The sequence below is a fragment of the Penicillium cinerascens genome (genome assembly GCF_028974065.1).
Source record: "Penicillium cinerascens strain IBT 15544 chromosome Unknown contig_24_segment0_segment0, whole genome shotgun sequence".
Lineage (NCBI taxonomy): Eukaryota > Fungi > Ascomycota > Eurotiomycetes > Eurotiales > Aspergillaceae > Penicillium > Penicillium cinerascens.
In genome coordinates this window covers 946,117-960,354 of record NW_026695290.1, presented here as the reverse complement: position 1 = coordinate 960,354, position 14,238 = coordinate 946,117, and the positions used below count along the sequence as shown (strand labels likewise).

The following is a 14,238-nucleotide window of genomic DNA, read 5'->3' as shown; positions in this document are numbered from 1 at the left end:
GGCACGAAGTGGATCCTACGTGCGTGGGGAATGATGATGAAGCAAGGCTTACAGACGACCCTTAATTTCGTGCTGTGTCCGTGTCTGTTTTTCCTGCACGAGTCGCTGCGTCAATCGACGGGGCTTGTACGCTGACCTCATAGCGGTGGCTTGGTTGAGGCTGCTTACTGCGAGCTTACCCTACGAGGAATGGCATGTGCGTGCCGAAGTAGGCTAATGAGATTGGATTTGAGGTCGGTGGGTACTATTTTCGGAGAGTGTCGGTGCTTACGGTACGTAATGTTTTGCGCTGCGTAGAGTCTTTCCGGGCGTAAAGTCGTTGGGCTGATATTTCTTGCTGACGGAAACTTTAACTACGCGTCTCCGTAACTACCTACTCTACTCCATGTGGTCATGAAGGATTGTTCAAAGTTGACTAGCCCGACTCTTTCGATCTCCTTCCAGCCCAGCGAGATTATGGCAGTGAGCAAGTACGCCATAGAGGGACGTCAGTGTCGATCGAGATCGAGCCTCCACCTGACCCAGAAAGCCAAAAATCAGAAAACCTGGTGATCTGGCGATCTACAGCCCTGGTATGTGGCACGAGTCTTACGTAACTCCACGAACAATTTATGTAGACTACAGTATGACAAAAGTCACAAAAGTCAGAGAACGAGATAATACCGAAGAATACACTTCATCCCTTCCTACACAATCGCAGCCTCGTGCCTTGCCAGCCCCAACCGAACCAAGACTGATGATCCCTTACGCCCGTACACCGTCCTTGGCGTTGCACAGCCAAGGTAATTGGCAATCGTGGCAGTATTTAGGCATCACTTGGTATGTGCAGCCTACCCAAGCCACAACCACCCGGCTATGATCCACCATAGTAGAAGCATCGTATGCCCATCGTAGATCCAGACGTGTGCTCCACAGGCATGAGCATCGCGTCCACGGTATAGGGAATGCGCAGTGGCTCTACTGTATGATAATTGACAATTTCCAGCCGGTAATTTCCGGTAGACGGAAATACAATACACATCGATGTAATTTCAGGTTATGTATTAGGTAGTGCCTGAAAGTTACTGTGGCAGTGTAATCTAGAAGGATGCCGGATCCGGATGGCGATCGGGATGATGAACCCATGAGAACGATATGGCGCAATGGCCAAGTTTCTAGAATACAGGCCGATACAACACCACATCGACTTTAACTATCGGAACTAGTTTTTTGCCGGTACCCAGAACTTCCGGATCGGCGGACGCAAGTCCCCGATGTATGTAGGTCCATGGCGGTGGCGGCGGCGGCGGCGGTGGTACCGACGTTTTTTATGGACCTGATGGAATGCTGAACTATTGACCCGCTTTATGCGACTCTACTGATAGGAGGAAAATCTATAGTATTTGGAGTTGATATGAAATGCTTAATTTCAATTTATGGAGATGAAGAAATCCATTGGAAATAAATGAGTCGAGCCACCCGAATTCTATGTACTGTGGATGTTTTTGCGAGCCGCCTCGCCTGGTGCAGAATGAAAGAAACCGCTTAACGCCAACCCGAGAGTCATGAGATAGATGCCATGTCGTCAACGCCAGATTACAAGCGAGATAAAGATTCAAAGTCGAAATAAGGGTATCGGGGCGCGATTATTCGTGCTTGGGATGATCTGAATGAGCCATCATCTGGAAAGCCTTGACCAATCCCATCGCCGATCCAGCGGCAATGCCTCCGACAAGGACCATTTGCAACCCACCAACGAAGCCCTTGCGGACGTTCTTCCGGCCCTTCCAGCCGGTCACGAAGCAAGTCTTGCCGTATCCGAATATGAACAAGGCGATGATCATTGTCGCGATGGACCAGCGCAGCGCGACGAAAGCATCGTGGGGACCAACGAAGAAGTAGGGCAGAAGAGGAACGAATCCACCGATGAAGTAGCCCAAGGCAATGGTGAGCGCGCAAGTGACTGCTCGAGATCCCGAGGGCTCAGGGAGGGTATGGTGGAAGTTCATCAGGAAGGAAGGGAGCATGGGTGAAACAGCGAGGTGGTTGGTGAGCTGGGCCACCAGTTCCGAAGGCAATTCATACGGCTCGAAGATGTCGCTGATGGTGGTTGAGACGGAGGCCGGGTCGGTCACCGTTTGTGTTTCCGTCTCCCTCAGCGTAGCCTTGTAGGATTCCCTGTTCCTGAGTCAGTGGACCCGTTGCTAATACACTTTCTCGAACGGGACTCACTCTTCACTCTTGGCTCCGAGATATCCACCCAGTCCCATTGAGATGGCACCTGCAATGAGCTCGGCCATACCACCAAAGACAACCACCTTGGTATCACCAAGAGCAGACAGGCCGGCCGTGAGGGCAAACGGCACAGTCATGCCGTCCGACAGACCGATAATGGCATCGGACACGGTGCGACCGTCAATAAAACGACCGGGCTTCTTCTCATCCCGTCGGCCTTGTTTGTCTCCGTTCTCGACATCGGACTGCAGACGCATATGCGATTCCTTCTCGTCATCGGTGGTCGAGCCGCGGTCGGACAAAGGCGAGTAGCTCGACATGAGGCCTCGGAGTGAGTTGGTCGACATGTTGATTGGTGACTGTAGCAGGGGGGAACCGTAAAGCCGAGTCGTAAAGAGGTTGCACACGAGCAGAGAAGAAAAGGGCGAGCGACGGCCAGAACTTAAGAGCCGAGCAAAGCCATGTGCTTCGCTTGGGGGGTCGCACGAGAGTGCGGAGGCGCTATCCTTGTCACAAACGGCATATCCCAGCCTATTGAGGCACAACGTGCTTGGCAACGACGGGAGCTCGAATGCAACGCCAGGCACGTGCCGCTCTGATTCGAGGACGCCGGCCGGACTGCGGGGCCAAGTGGGTCGTGTGCTTTGCTTGTTTTTCAGGAGTTCTCCAATCACGTCGTCTGTATTATAATCGCGGATAAGACGTTTTGTCCGATTGGCCCCATTCCCTCCGAGTGGACCTCGCATAGATCGCGTGTCCACAGTGGACCGCGTAGCCTGTCAAAGACTCTGCATCGGGGACATGCGATACACTTTCGACGTGCAAGGACTAATTCTCGTGCAAGTACCGACTGATCATGGCACGTTGCGCTATTGTTCTGAGGTAGTGGACTACATTCCCTCCCAAGTGGATTCCTTATCGCCCCCCTCCCCCACTCTCCTACAGGGATGGGATTCTGCACCATGCCGCCGGTCTCCGTTGAATAAACAGTCCCGGACAGAAGTGCGATCCCGGTGTGCCATATCCTAGCATCGGTCACCCTCTTCGTGCTCTCTTTAGCTTCTGTCGGAGATCCTGATGAGATGGTTTATCATAGATAGCAACCGTGCAACTATCGCTGGTGGGCAGGTGCCAACGAGGAGAATGCGGGATGCGGGGATGCAGAGTGAGGTGTAGATGCCAGTTATAATGAGAAATACCTAGGTGAGACGGGCGTGTCGTAGTATTCTTCTATAAATACCTCCCTTCTTCTCTCCCTAGATTCTGCCTTCGCAAGGAATGTGCAGAATTCCGATCAAGATTTCTCACGCGACATCAACACAAGCCACCATGAAGTCGATCTGGAGTCTGATCTGCCTGTCCGATTTGTTCATCGTAGCAGCAGCCCGCCCAGCAGCACGCAATGCTCAGGTCTGGGGCCAGCTGCGGGAGAATGTGGGTGCTTGGAAACCATCCCAACCTTCCTTCACCAATATCACTATCTAATCTTGGCTAGATCAAACATGTGATCTATCTGACCCTCGAGAACCACTCCTTTGACAACATCGCAGGCTACTGGGATTTCCATGAAGACATTGACAATCTGGTCGACATCTCATACTGCAATGAGTACACCAATGCAAACTGGACTGTATGGGGAGAGCCACTTGCGATCTGCGCTGCCCCATTCGAGCTGGAAGTCCCGCTCAATGATCCGGACCACGACTTCGCCGGCGTCACCTATCAGATCTTCCGCAAGTGGAATGCCACCAAGGACGATGTTCCCGACATGGGTGGCTTCATCGAGCGTCAATCGGAGAAGTACAAGTCCACGCCCGGCGATGCATCATTCGTGATCAAGGCCTATAATCAGAAGAAGACGGCACTGCTTGCGGAGCTGGGTCAGAACTTTGCCTTCTTTGATTCATATGTATGTGTCCATTCGCCATTCAAAGGCAGGAGATGGCTGAATTCAGAGTACAGTTTGCTGAGCATCCGGGCCCGACTAACCCCAATCGCCAATTTGCGACCTCGGGTTCGACCTGCGGTTTTGTCGACGACACTAACCAGGCCGCCGGTTTCTTCAACAACGTTACTGGAACCACTTGTGCCACATCGATCTTTGAATCCCTCAGCAATGCGGGCATCACCTGGAAGAATGTACGACGACGCAATCATGTAGATTTTCTATACTTCGGCTAACCATCTTCCTTAGTACTACGAGACTGAGATCGTGGATGCATTCTTGTACAAGGTATATATCCCCTCCCCCCATAAACAGACCGCCACTAACAGCACACAGTGGGTTCAAGACAACGCCATGGACCGTCTCGTGCACGCCGATGAATTCTACCGCGACCTGGAAGAGGGAACACTGCCCAGTTTCTCGTACATCAACCCAGAGTGCTGCACCATCGACTCGATGCACCCGACCAGCCCTATGGCCTCGGGTGAACAAATGGTCAAGCACTTGTACGATTCACTACGCCGCTCACAGTACTGGGACAACGCGTGAGTCAAGCTTCTGACCTCTTAGCGTGCCAAGCTTCTAACCGGTATAGTCTGCTGATCATCAACTTTGACGAGCACGGCGGGTTCGCCGATCACGTTCCCCCGCCGATGAACGTGCCCCAGCCCGAAGACGGAATCACCTTTGACGGTACATCGGAGGGACATCAAGTGACCTATGACTTTACTCGGCTGGGTGTTCGGTACGTTTAACGAGGTACATTTTTACCAAGGAAGAAACTGACTGAGTGACAGCGTTCCCGCTTTCTTGATCTCACCCTACGTTCCGGCCAACTATCTCATTCACGATGAGGGTACCATGTACGCTGACAACTCGGCTTACACGCACTCCTCGATTCTGCACTTTTTGCAGGAACTGTGGGGGTTGGAGGGCCTCAATAACCGGGTGCAGTGGGCGAAGACATTCGAGTCGGTCTTTATTGACGAGCAACGCGATGACACGCCCGAGACCTTGGGGACTCCGACCTGGTATGGCGGTAGCGGACAGCCCGAGCCGGATCCTTTCTACCTTTTGAACCAGGATGCGGCTTACTACAATGCTCTTCAGGACTAAGATAGCCTGGAAAAGGCTGGTCAAAGAGTCAGAGGACACGCGTAGATAGAGATGAGTCGCTCCATTCGGAATGAAATACCTGCATACCTAACTAGCATTCAACGCGTTAAAACAAGTGTCTACAAACACCCATGAAATGTACAATCAATAATATATTCAGAGAAATGGTTTTTTTTGCGAAACCAAAGAATGCCATGTCCAAGCACGTAAAAGCGCAAAGTTAAAATCAAGGTCAAAGTCGAGATGGCAATACCATCACGGAAAAGACCCCTGGGTATAGGGTGTGATCGGACATCGTGACGCATTGAGCGGTGTCAAAAAGCCGCAACAAGTGGAATGGGAGATGGACAAATGGCCATGAGAATAGATCAAATCACAAGAACCGTAAACGTGAAGAGGTGGCGGGAGCCATGCCGGAATATAAGAAGAAATGCCCGCGACTGATCGCGCTCCAAGTCTCAGTACCTTGGCGAGGGTATCTGGGCCCGTTTGCGCGAGTAAATGAACGAAGTGAAGAGTAAAGAATTGCAGGGCTAGACTGCGCGTTTACTTCGAGTGCCTGCAGTCCCAAGTTAGTAGACGGAACCAAAGTCAGGAACTAGATCGCATACGGCTTGCGCTTCTCGGCGTTCTTCTGTTCGCCGGTCATATCCCACAGCCGACTCTTGTATGCGGGGAAAGAAGTGTGATTCCACATGTTAACGAGGACACTGCGAATGCGAGCGATTAGTCTCCAACCCAACCCATCTCGACAAGAGAACACACCTCTGAGTTCGATCCTTATACGCCTCATCCTGGACTTCCTTAACCTGCACCTTCATACCATCCTTGGAGAAAACCATGTGCTTTTTCTCCATCTTCTCGCGCGTGTTCTTGCTGACATCCTGCACGATAGTGTACACCACGTATCCGACGACAGCGAGGACGGCGACGAAGAGAAGCAGGAGGACGAGGGGGAGGACGTTGTGCTTGGACTTTGCCATGGTGATCGGATCGGAGGGGGTTGTGGCTGGAAGGAAGTGGAGGGTGGAGAATTAATCTCTTTTGATCGGAGCGCCAAGGGCCGTGGTCCGTGTAGGGCTTGGTGTTTTCTGGGCACCGTTGCTGCCTGGAGGTTGTGCAGGAGGGTCCTGGAATACCCGGAGAAGGTGCTGTTGAAATAAAAGAGAATAGAGGAAAGAGCAAAGAGAGAACGACGATAACCATGAGCCGCCAGAATGAATCAGGGGCTCCTCTTAACGGTTCGGCTCAGGCCCCGGTGACGTCTGATTCGATGAAGAATGTGGCTGTGCCGTGTGGCTTGCAATGTCTATACTTAGGTCCATGGTCAAGGCAGTCCAGTCCCCGGAAGTATCCTTGGAAGTAGCCGTATTTGAGTCGCTTCGTTAATTTCTAGTCATCTCGGTCAATAAACATTTTGGACATCTCATACAGCGCGTCCCCGCAACCATCGGCCCGGTCGGGTGGATCGCGATCTCATCTGCGTCATAATGATAGAATCCAAACTCTGGCGGTGACCGTCCTGATCTGGGGAACCCTATCTCTTCGCTCTTTATAGCTTCCGAAACCCCGATGAACCATTCCAATTCATAGTCCCTAGTAACCACACACAATGTGCGACGTACCCTTCTTCCCCATCTTCCCCATCTGCTTCCAGTGCGGCACCGACCAGAACCCGTGTCACTGCAAAGTCGTCGGGCCGACTCTGGGTAAGTCTACCTACCTTTCCACGAAAGAAAAAGGAAAAAGGTCATTTCTAATCAATTCCTGTGATTAGGCTTCTTCTGTACCATCGTCGCGGCGGTATGTACACCCCAGCGATAACTGATCACCTTTAACCTCCGAGCATCCCGTGGCTGCATTGATGGCTGACTGACGCAGGTGGTTTGCTGGCCGGCCTCGATCTTTTGTGGCTGTGGCTGTACCCAGACTGGCCGAGAGTATGATTCTTGTACCTCGTTAAAGGCGTGGGCTAATGCGATACAGTGTGCTCGGGTACCCGGTGAAACTGAATGGGCAAGTTAGTAATGCTATACCGTTCTGATCGAGGTGGTAAATTTGGGGGGGGGATGTTGGAGATTCTATAATTGATTTCGGACGGAGTTTGGATTGGGATTTCCGCGTACGCCCGGTGCTCTTTGGGAGTCGGTGAACGAATATACGTATCATTTCTCAATTGGATGTCAATTAGATGTCGGTCGCACTGGGATTGACATGATTTCACTACGTTGAAGCAATTAAGCACTAAACCCTACAATCTTAATTTAATCAATTTGATGGCAAGAAGAATTCCCATTTTCATGTTAAATTCCGGGTGTGAGTGAATTGAAGGAAAAGACCAAGTGAGTCCAGTAATCCAGAAGCGTAGACACTATTAGAGTAGGCGAAAACAAGCCTTGCTGGAATACAATGCGGTGCAGTGCAAAATGAGGTATCCAGGTCAAAATAACAACGAAGTCAGCGAAAGCAGGCAATTTAAAAACAGAAGAGATCCTCCAACTGTTTTAGCCGTATTGGAAACGACTCCACGAGAAGCGTCTATTTCAGCTTGTCCTTCAACTTGCCGAAAAAGCTGCGGCGCTTCTTCTTCTTGTCTTCCTTGCTGCTGCCCTCTGAGGTAGTGGCAGCGCTGGCACCCGCAGTGTTGTTGGACTGCTGGGCAGGCTTCGCGGTACTAACTTCGTCGGTCGTCGCAGTCACAGGTCCGTCGGTAACAACAGGGGCGGTCTGGTTCGTGGTGTCAGGGACGGTCGGATTCGTGGTAGGGGCAGAGGTTGGCGCCGGCCCCGTAGAACGACCCGGGGGAGGGGTAGAAGTCGGGGACACATCGGCGGAGTCGAAGCCTGGAGCGGCGAGACCAGCAGCGTGCCCGGGGGCAGTGGGCTGGGTGGCAGCGGAAACGGTGGGAGCTGGAGTACCAGCCGACTCGTTCACGTCGACTTTCTTCTGAAGTTCTTGCTCGACTTCCTTTTTCTCTTGGACAGCCTCCTCGTAGGCTGCCGCCTCGGGGTCCCGGTGGGCGTCAGCGATTGACTCCTTCACAATCTTCGGAACATCCTCCGAGGGCTCCGTGCCGTTCGTCTGCGCGTTCTTCTCAAGAGGAACTGCGCCAGCTAGGGCTGCAGTGGTCGAGGTAGGAGCTGCCGATTGCGTCGTGTAGTCCGGTTCGGTGGCAGGCTGCTTGTTCTTTTCCAGAGGAACAGCGGCAGCCAGAGCGGCGGTGGTCGAAGTGGGAGCTGCCGACTGGATGGTGTAGCCTGGGTCGGCGGCGGCGGCCTGCTGAGCAAGGCCACCAGCAGACTGTTTTTGCTGATCGGTCATGGCAGCCCGCTGTGCAGGCCCGCCCATAGGCAGACTAGACTCGGGAATGAGGTTCGTGGAAACGGGAGGCACCGCGAAAGCACTGGAGCTGACGGTATCGCTCTGAGTGCCAGCACTGCCGAGGGGCATACTGTCCGCCTTTTCATACGACTCCTTGTCAAGCTTCACGGTCGAGTCAACGGTGTTGCCATGGATCGAGCTAGGGTCTGGAACCTTCTCGCCAGGGTTCAGCTTGATGGGATTGCCGTAGCCACCCGACGCGGGGATGGGATTGACGGATAGGGTTTGCTCGGACTCCTGTCCCGGCGTCTCGGGGAAGGAACCAGGCAGGTCGCCATTAAACTTCTCCTTGGGAACTTCAGCAGCGAGGGCCGCGGTCGTGGAATCGGGGGTGACGCCAGACATGGTTGCGGGTGCGTGGACGTTGTTGGAAGTTTCTTGGATATCTTCGGGCAGGATCACGTTGTTGATATTGCTGTGTCCGTCACTTTCCTCTCGCACACGGCTATCGGTAGTCCAAATGCCGTCGACAACAAACTTCAAAGTCAAGTCAGCACTGGGATGATCCAAGGTTTTGCATCGCACAAGTGGTTTTATAGTTTTGGAGAGGGACACGCCCAGTGACGTCAGTGGACGGGTGAAGCGTCATCAAAAAACCGGGGTTGCCTAGAACTGCCTGAGGCAGCTCCTGCTCACCGCAACGTTTATCTAGCGTGGCGCAAAGCAGGTGCCCAGGGGCAGTATAGGAAGGGGGATAGTCAGATGAAAGAAAGGGGAGACCTGCCTTGTACTGGACCTTCTCAATGGGGAGAGACACTGTCTTCGCAAAGCCGTCGTCCACCCGGTCAAGTCTCACCGTCTTACCCCAATCATCGAAAGTGCCCGTGACGAACACCTCGTTCGCGTTGTAAGGCCTGAAAATGCGAGGAGCCGTCCAGTCAGCGATCCAATCCTTTCCGCCTTTTTGTCCGTGCCACGATTCGATCCGGTCGCGAGTGTCCCGGGTCCAGAGTCAAGATTTCGGGAGTCGAGGCAAGAGGGACTCACCATCGGAATGTAAACGTCCCCATTTTTGTAGAGGGATGCAAGCTGCCACAAGCCAGAGAATGACAAGAGATGTGACAGAAGGAAAAAGGTGAAAAAGTTGGGAAAACTGGCAAGCTCCATCCTATCGGGTGGGGGGGGGGGTGACACAGACCATGTTCTCGCCCTTAGTACATTACTCAGGCCCTGAATCCCTTGGAACGTTGGTATTGATACATAGTTCTTGCCGTCTGCCATTGGCGCATTCCTACTACTATAGATATACCGAGTGGACGAAAAGAAACAATTTGGACCGGCCGCGTGCTTTTCCCTTGACAGTGGCAGTGGCCATGACGGTGAAAGTGACAAGCGACAAGCGACAGACTCCTGCTCTTTGCATGGATGTGCGACCGCCCCAATGCCGCCCAACTGGCCCCGATCGACACTACCCGCACACCTGACTTGAGACGAAATGCACAAAACTTTAGATTTGGATATATCCAAATCCTATCAAGGGGGAAGTCAATTATGTCCTTTAGGGGTGGGTCCATAGTCTGGACTATGATCTCCCGAGACTGTCTGAAAACGGTAGCACTCTAGTGAATGACCTCAAGAGTCACCACCAGCCCATATTTGCCACCCAGTCCCACAGCTGTGGCGACCAATGTGCATCATCTCCCTCCTCTCCGCTGCGTGTTCTAGAAGACACCTGGAAGATGCCGCGACAAAGCTTTTTTTTTTTTTTTTTTCCCGCTGTTTCCTGTCGTGTGCTTCCCACGGTATACAGTGAAAGAGATCAAGCTCGGTAAAACTCTGGCTCTCTCCGCTCGTGATCCGCGGGTGGAAGTGACGTCGATCACGATGGTTAGCCAGTCGTAGTGGAAGTCGGTTAAGGTAAAAGTGTAGGAGTAAATTGGTCGCCCATGATCGACAAGAAGCTCAGACCAACTGCCCCCGACTTTACTCCTCCTCTCTACCCCTCCCTCCTTTCCCTTTGCACCCATTGAGCTCAAGAATCCCTGAAACCCGGGGATCTGCTCCTTTCTTCTGGAGTCTAGCTGTCTTCTCTATGTGAGTGTCTTTCGTCATCCCGAGACCTTCTCCTCCACCCTCCCACCTTCCCACGTCTCCACGAGCGGTTTGTCTGGGACGGCCTCCAATTAGACTCATCCGTCACCCATCTCCACTCACTGCTGGCCGAGACTGCCCCTCCATTCTGAACGTCTTTCCTCTTCCACATCTCCTTTTGTGTCTCGAACTTCCCCTTTAATACCATATCCTAATCCTCCTCAGAGCAGACCAGACTCTCTCTACACGCTCGCCGTCTTTACCCTCCCGCAACCACACTCCCTTTCCCCAGTTTCGTAGCCGGAGCCGCGGCCCCTTCGGCCTTTACAACCGCAGTCATGGCGGAGAGCTCCAACTCTTTCCCGGGAACCAACCCCTTCATCAACACCAACACTGAAAAATCCCCCAACATCCAGAAAATATCGGAGGAGGAAGAAATCGAGGTGACGTCACCTACAGACATGACATTTCGACAGGCCAACGCAGGCGACTCTGGGGATGCCGGCTTTGGAGGAAGTGCTTTCAACGAAGGTTCACAAGATGGAGGCCCTGGGGCCTCGTTTTTTGGCCAAAGTCCCTTTGGCACGGGAGCTGCATCTGGAGAGGGCGAGGAGGAGGGTGGCCTGGGTGCTCTCCCGACGGGTTCTGCACAGCATGGCTTTCCTAACAACTATGCGCTGGGTCGTCGAACCTCCGTGTCGGCGGAGTCTTTGAACCCCACGTCTGCAGGCGACGAGAGCTGGTCACCCCCGTACCACCCTAAGACCGATGATCAGCTGGCTCGCCTCCGGACAGCGGTCAGCGGGAATTTCCTCTTCTCCCATCTCGATGACGACCAGTTCAAGACTGTACTCGATGCCCTCGTTGAGAAGCCTATCCCTGCCAAAGACATCAAGGTGATCTCGCAGGGCGACGCCGGCGATTACTTCTACATCGTGGAAAACGGCCACTTCGACATCTACATCCATCCGTCTGGCTCCGTGCAGCCAGGTCCGGGCGGCCTGGGCAACAAGGTCAGCTCCACCGGACCCGGTGGTTCATTTGGCGAGCTGGCGTTGATGTATAATGCCCCGCGTGCTGCCACCGTGATTTCCACCGAGAAGAGCACCCTGTGGGGCCTGGACCGTATCACCTTCCGGCGGATTCTGATGGACTCGGCGTTCCAGCGACGCCGCATGTATGAAGCCTTCCTGGAAGAAGTTCCGCTTCTCTCGTCCCTCAAGCCGTACGAGCGCGCTAAGATTGCCGATGCACTAGACGCCATCAAGTTCCCGGCGGGAGCGACCATCATCACAGAGGGCGATCCGGGCGATGCGTTCTACTTGTTGGAGTCGGGTGAGGCCGAGGCGCTCAAGAGCGGAGTATCTGTCAAAGAATACCACCGGGGCGACTACTTTGGTGAATTGGCTTTGTTGGACGAGAAGCCGCGCGCTGCGAGCATCGTTACCAAAACCGAGGTCAAGGTGGCCCGTTTGGGACGAGATGGGTTTAAGAGGCTTCTCGGACCGGTGGAGGAGATTATGCGACGGACCGAGTATCAATTCGATGCGTCCAAGTCCCCTACTGCTTCATGAATGTGATACGATACGATGAAATCGATTTGGGACATGACATGCAAGAAACTCGGATTGCCATGAACGGTCCCGAGTCTATATTTTAGGTTCTCTTTTGAACGATATCCATTCCTCCATGCGTGCCCCGTCCCCCTTCTTTTTATTTTAGTACTCCAGTGACTCCTCTTTCTATCCCGATGCCCCACCGATCCAACGCTCCTTATGACCTGTATCTACAAACTTTTGTCTCTTTTACGTGCGGCGTGGTCCCTGGCACAGGTACCCATTATCATCCTTGTCATACTATCTTGCTGTTGTTCGAATTATCCATGTCCCGAGCTCGCTCGGGTCAGAGCAAATTGACTAGAATTTTACGCATTATATTCCACCGTACACGGTCCTCACCATGCAATGTCGCGGTCACCTATGGTATTCGTTAATCGTAACCCCAACGCCATCCATGTATATACCTTGGTTCTCCATCACCGTGGAACAACCAAGTCACTCCGCAACACCCACTTCTCACCACTTGTCACTTCTTTCCCCTCGTGCAGCATGCAGTGATCACCATGCCGATGGAACAAGGCCATTCCTATCTCCGGAGCCACCGATATAGGCTCAGGATTGCGATCAGCCCGCGTAGGTTCCGGATAAAATACCGTCTCGCCGCCCCCGCAAGTAGTCAGATAGATAAGGAGGGTCCAAGTCGTGCGCGCGGGTGTAGACTTCGTCGCCGTCGAGGGTAGGAAAGTAAGCGAATTAGACTCGTCGTCTGCAACCCATTAGCACACACCCTTTCATTATCATATACGTGCAAACCCACAATGCTGCGCAAAAAACTGCCCTGCCGAGTAGCGATAGATGCGAATATTAGGGTTCAAGCCCAGTGGCTCCCCGCCCCAGACTTCCTGTGCTCTCCGCGCAAGCTCCTCCGGCGAAGGAAGAGTCGCGCCCTCGTCATATTCGTCATACTCATCCTCGCCAAATCGCGTCGTTGCAAGCTCCTTCATTGCCGTCCCGCTCCATAGCATCTCCGCAAACCGCGCATCCTCTACCTGGAACCGGTCATTCACCCGCACCGCCTCGTCCTTCTTGGGTTTTCCAGGTGTCGTGGTCAAGGGTAGGGATGCGAGGAAAGAGGCATATGTCTTGCATAGTGAAGCGGGGAGGAAGTTGCGGATCAGGTAGATCTGATCGGGGACGAGGGTTTCGAGTCTTAAGTCGGCGGCGGGGAGGAGAGGGCGGAGAGGAGGCCAGTTGGGGGGTGGGTATGCTGGGCTTGGCCTTGGGCTGGGGCCCATCAGACTTTTTTGTTTTGGGCATGGTTTCGAGTATAATCAGGATGACATGTGTCTAGGTGCTGAGTAGATGTGCCATGTAAGGTATTTTTTAGCGGTGGGGAAGTGGAGGATTGTGCGATAAGATGAGCCCGAGGTTCTGCACGCTGTTTCTTCTCCAATTGCCTCCGCTTCCCCCCCCCCCACAACTACAGAACATAGTGACTTGCATAGTACAGGTGTGACACTTGGGATGGGTGTATTGTCAGTTTGGACGTCAGAAAGAGGGGTCCAATTTCTAGGATCTTCGTTACCCCTCCACTCCAAGCGCTGATCCATTGGAGTATATAGATGGACGAGCCGAGTGGCAGCGGAGTCAAGCCACCGACTATCTGGAGAGGGGTCGACTCCACTTGCAAAACTTGTTCAATTCTGCTTTCGAATAGACAAATATACATTTTATTTGATCATAGGGGAATCGCAAAAGACACAGATCTCTTAACATCGAGTCGTTCGATTCTGTAGATCTCGACCGTCGGTGAGGAACCAGGCACCCAACTCGGTGGATCTGGTCGGAGGGTGGAGCGGGGCGGCAGAGAAAATTTGTCCCAGAAGATCGTCTGGTGCCAGGGGAAGGATCAGTTCAATGCAGGCTTTTGTACGGGGATCAACTCAATCGTCTCTTCTTGACTTCCTTTTCTACTTTTCGGTATTTTCAGCG

The 14,238-nt window shown here is 53.1% G+C and overlaps 6 protein-coding genes across 6 annotated transcripts; 2 read left to right on the top strand and 4 right to left on the bottom strand.

The window, feature by feature from the left end:
• Nucleotides 1-1,625: 1,625 nt before the first annotated feature.
• Nucleotides 1,626-2,561, bottom strand: N7498_003442 (VIT1/CCC1 transporter family protein; the record flags this gene model as incomplete). Its single annotated transcript, XM_058450504.1, has 2 exons — nt 1,626-2,157; nt 2,212-2,561. The coding sequence occupies 2 exons, from the start codon at nt 2,559-2,561 to the stop codon at nt 1,626-1,628; spliced, it is 882 nt and encodes a 293-aa protein (XP_058309966.1).
• Nucleotides 2,562-3,543: 982 nt separating this feature from the next.
• On the top strand, nt 3,544-5,275 carry N7498_003441 (uncharacterized protein; the record flags this gene model as incomplete). The annotated part of the gene is made up of 7 exons (XM_058450503.1): nt 3,544-3,648; nt 3,710-4,123; nt 4,177-4,353; nt 4,409-4,447; nt 4,496-4,704; nt 4,755-4,904; nt 4,957-5,275. The coding sequence occupies 7 exons, from the start codon at nt 3,544-3,546 to the stop codon at nt 5,273-5,275; spliced, it is 1,413 nt and encodes a 470-aa protein (XP_058309965.1).
• Nucleotides 5,276-5,873: 598 nt separating this feature from the next.
• On the bottom strand, nt 5,874-6,258 carry N7498_003440 (uncharacterized protein; the record flags this gene model as incomplete). Its single annotated transcript, XM_058450502.1, has 2 exons — nt 5,874-5,985; nt 6,041-6,258. The coding sequence occupies 2 exons, from the start codon at nt 6,256-6,258 to the stop codon at nt 5,874-5,876; spliced, it is 330 nt and encodes a 109-aa protein (XP_058309964.1).
• Nucleotides 6,259-7,813: 1,555 nt separating this feature from the next.
• On the bottom strand, nt 7,814-9,666 carry N7498_003439 (carbohydrate-binding module family 48 protein; the record flags this gene model as incomplete). The annotated part of the gene is made up of 3 exons (XM_058450501.1): nt 7,814-9,133; nt 9,381-9,510; nt 9,644-9,666. The coding sequence occupies 3 exons, from the start codon at nt 9,664-9,666 to the stop codon at nt 7,814-7,816; spliced, it is 1,473 nt and encodes a 490-aa protein (XP_058309963.1).
• Nucleotides 9,667-11,025: 1,359 nt separating this feature from the next.
• Nucleotides 11,026-12,261, top strand: N7498_003438 (cyclic nucleotide-binding domain-containing protein; the record flags this gene model as incomplete). Its single annotated transcript, XM_058450500.1, has 1 exon — nt 11,026-12,261. One exon carries the CDS (start codon nt 11,026-11,028, stop codon nt 12,259-12,261), a length of 1,236 nt encoding a protein of 411 aa, XP_058309962.1.
• Nucleotides 12,262-12,722: 461 nt separating this feature from the next.
• On the bottom strand, nt 12,723-13,541 carry N7498_003437 (uncharacterized protein; the record flags this gene model as incomplete). Its single annotated transcript, XM_058450499.1, has 2 exons — nt 12,723-13,012; nt 13,064-13,541. 2 exons carry the CDS (start codon nt 13,539-13,541, stop codon nt 12,723-12,725), a joined length of 768 nt encoding a protein of 255 aa, XP_058309961.1.
• Between the last annotated feature and the right edge of the window lie 697 nt (nt 13,542-14,238).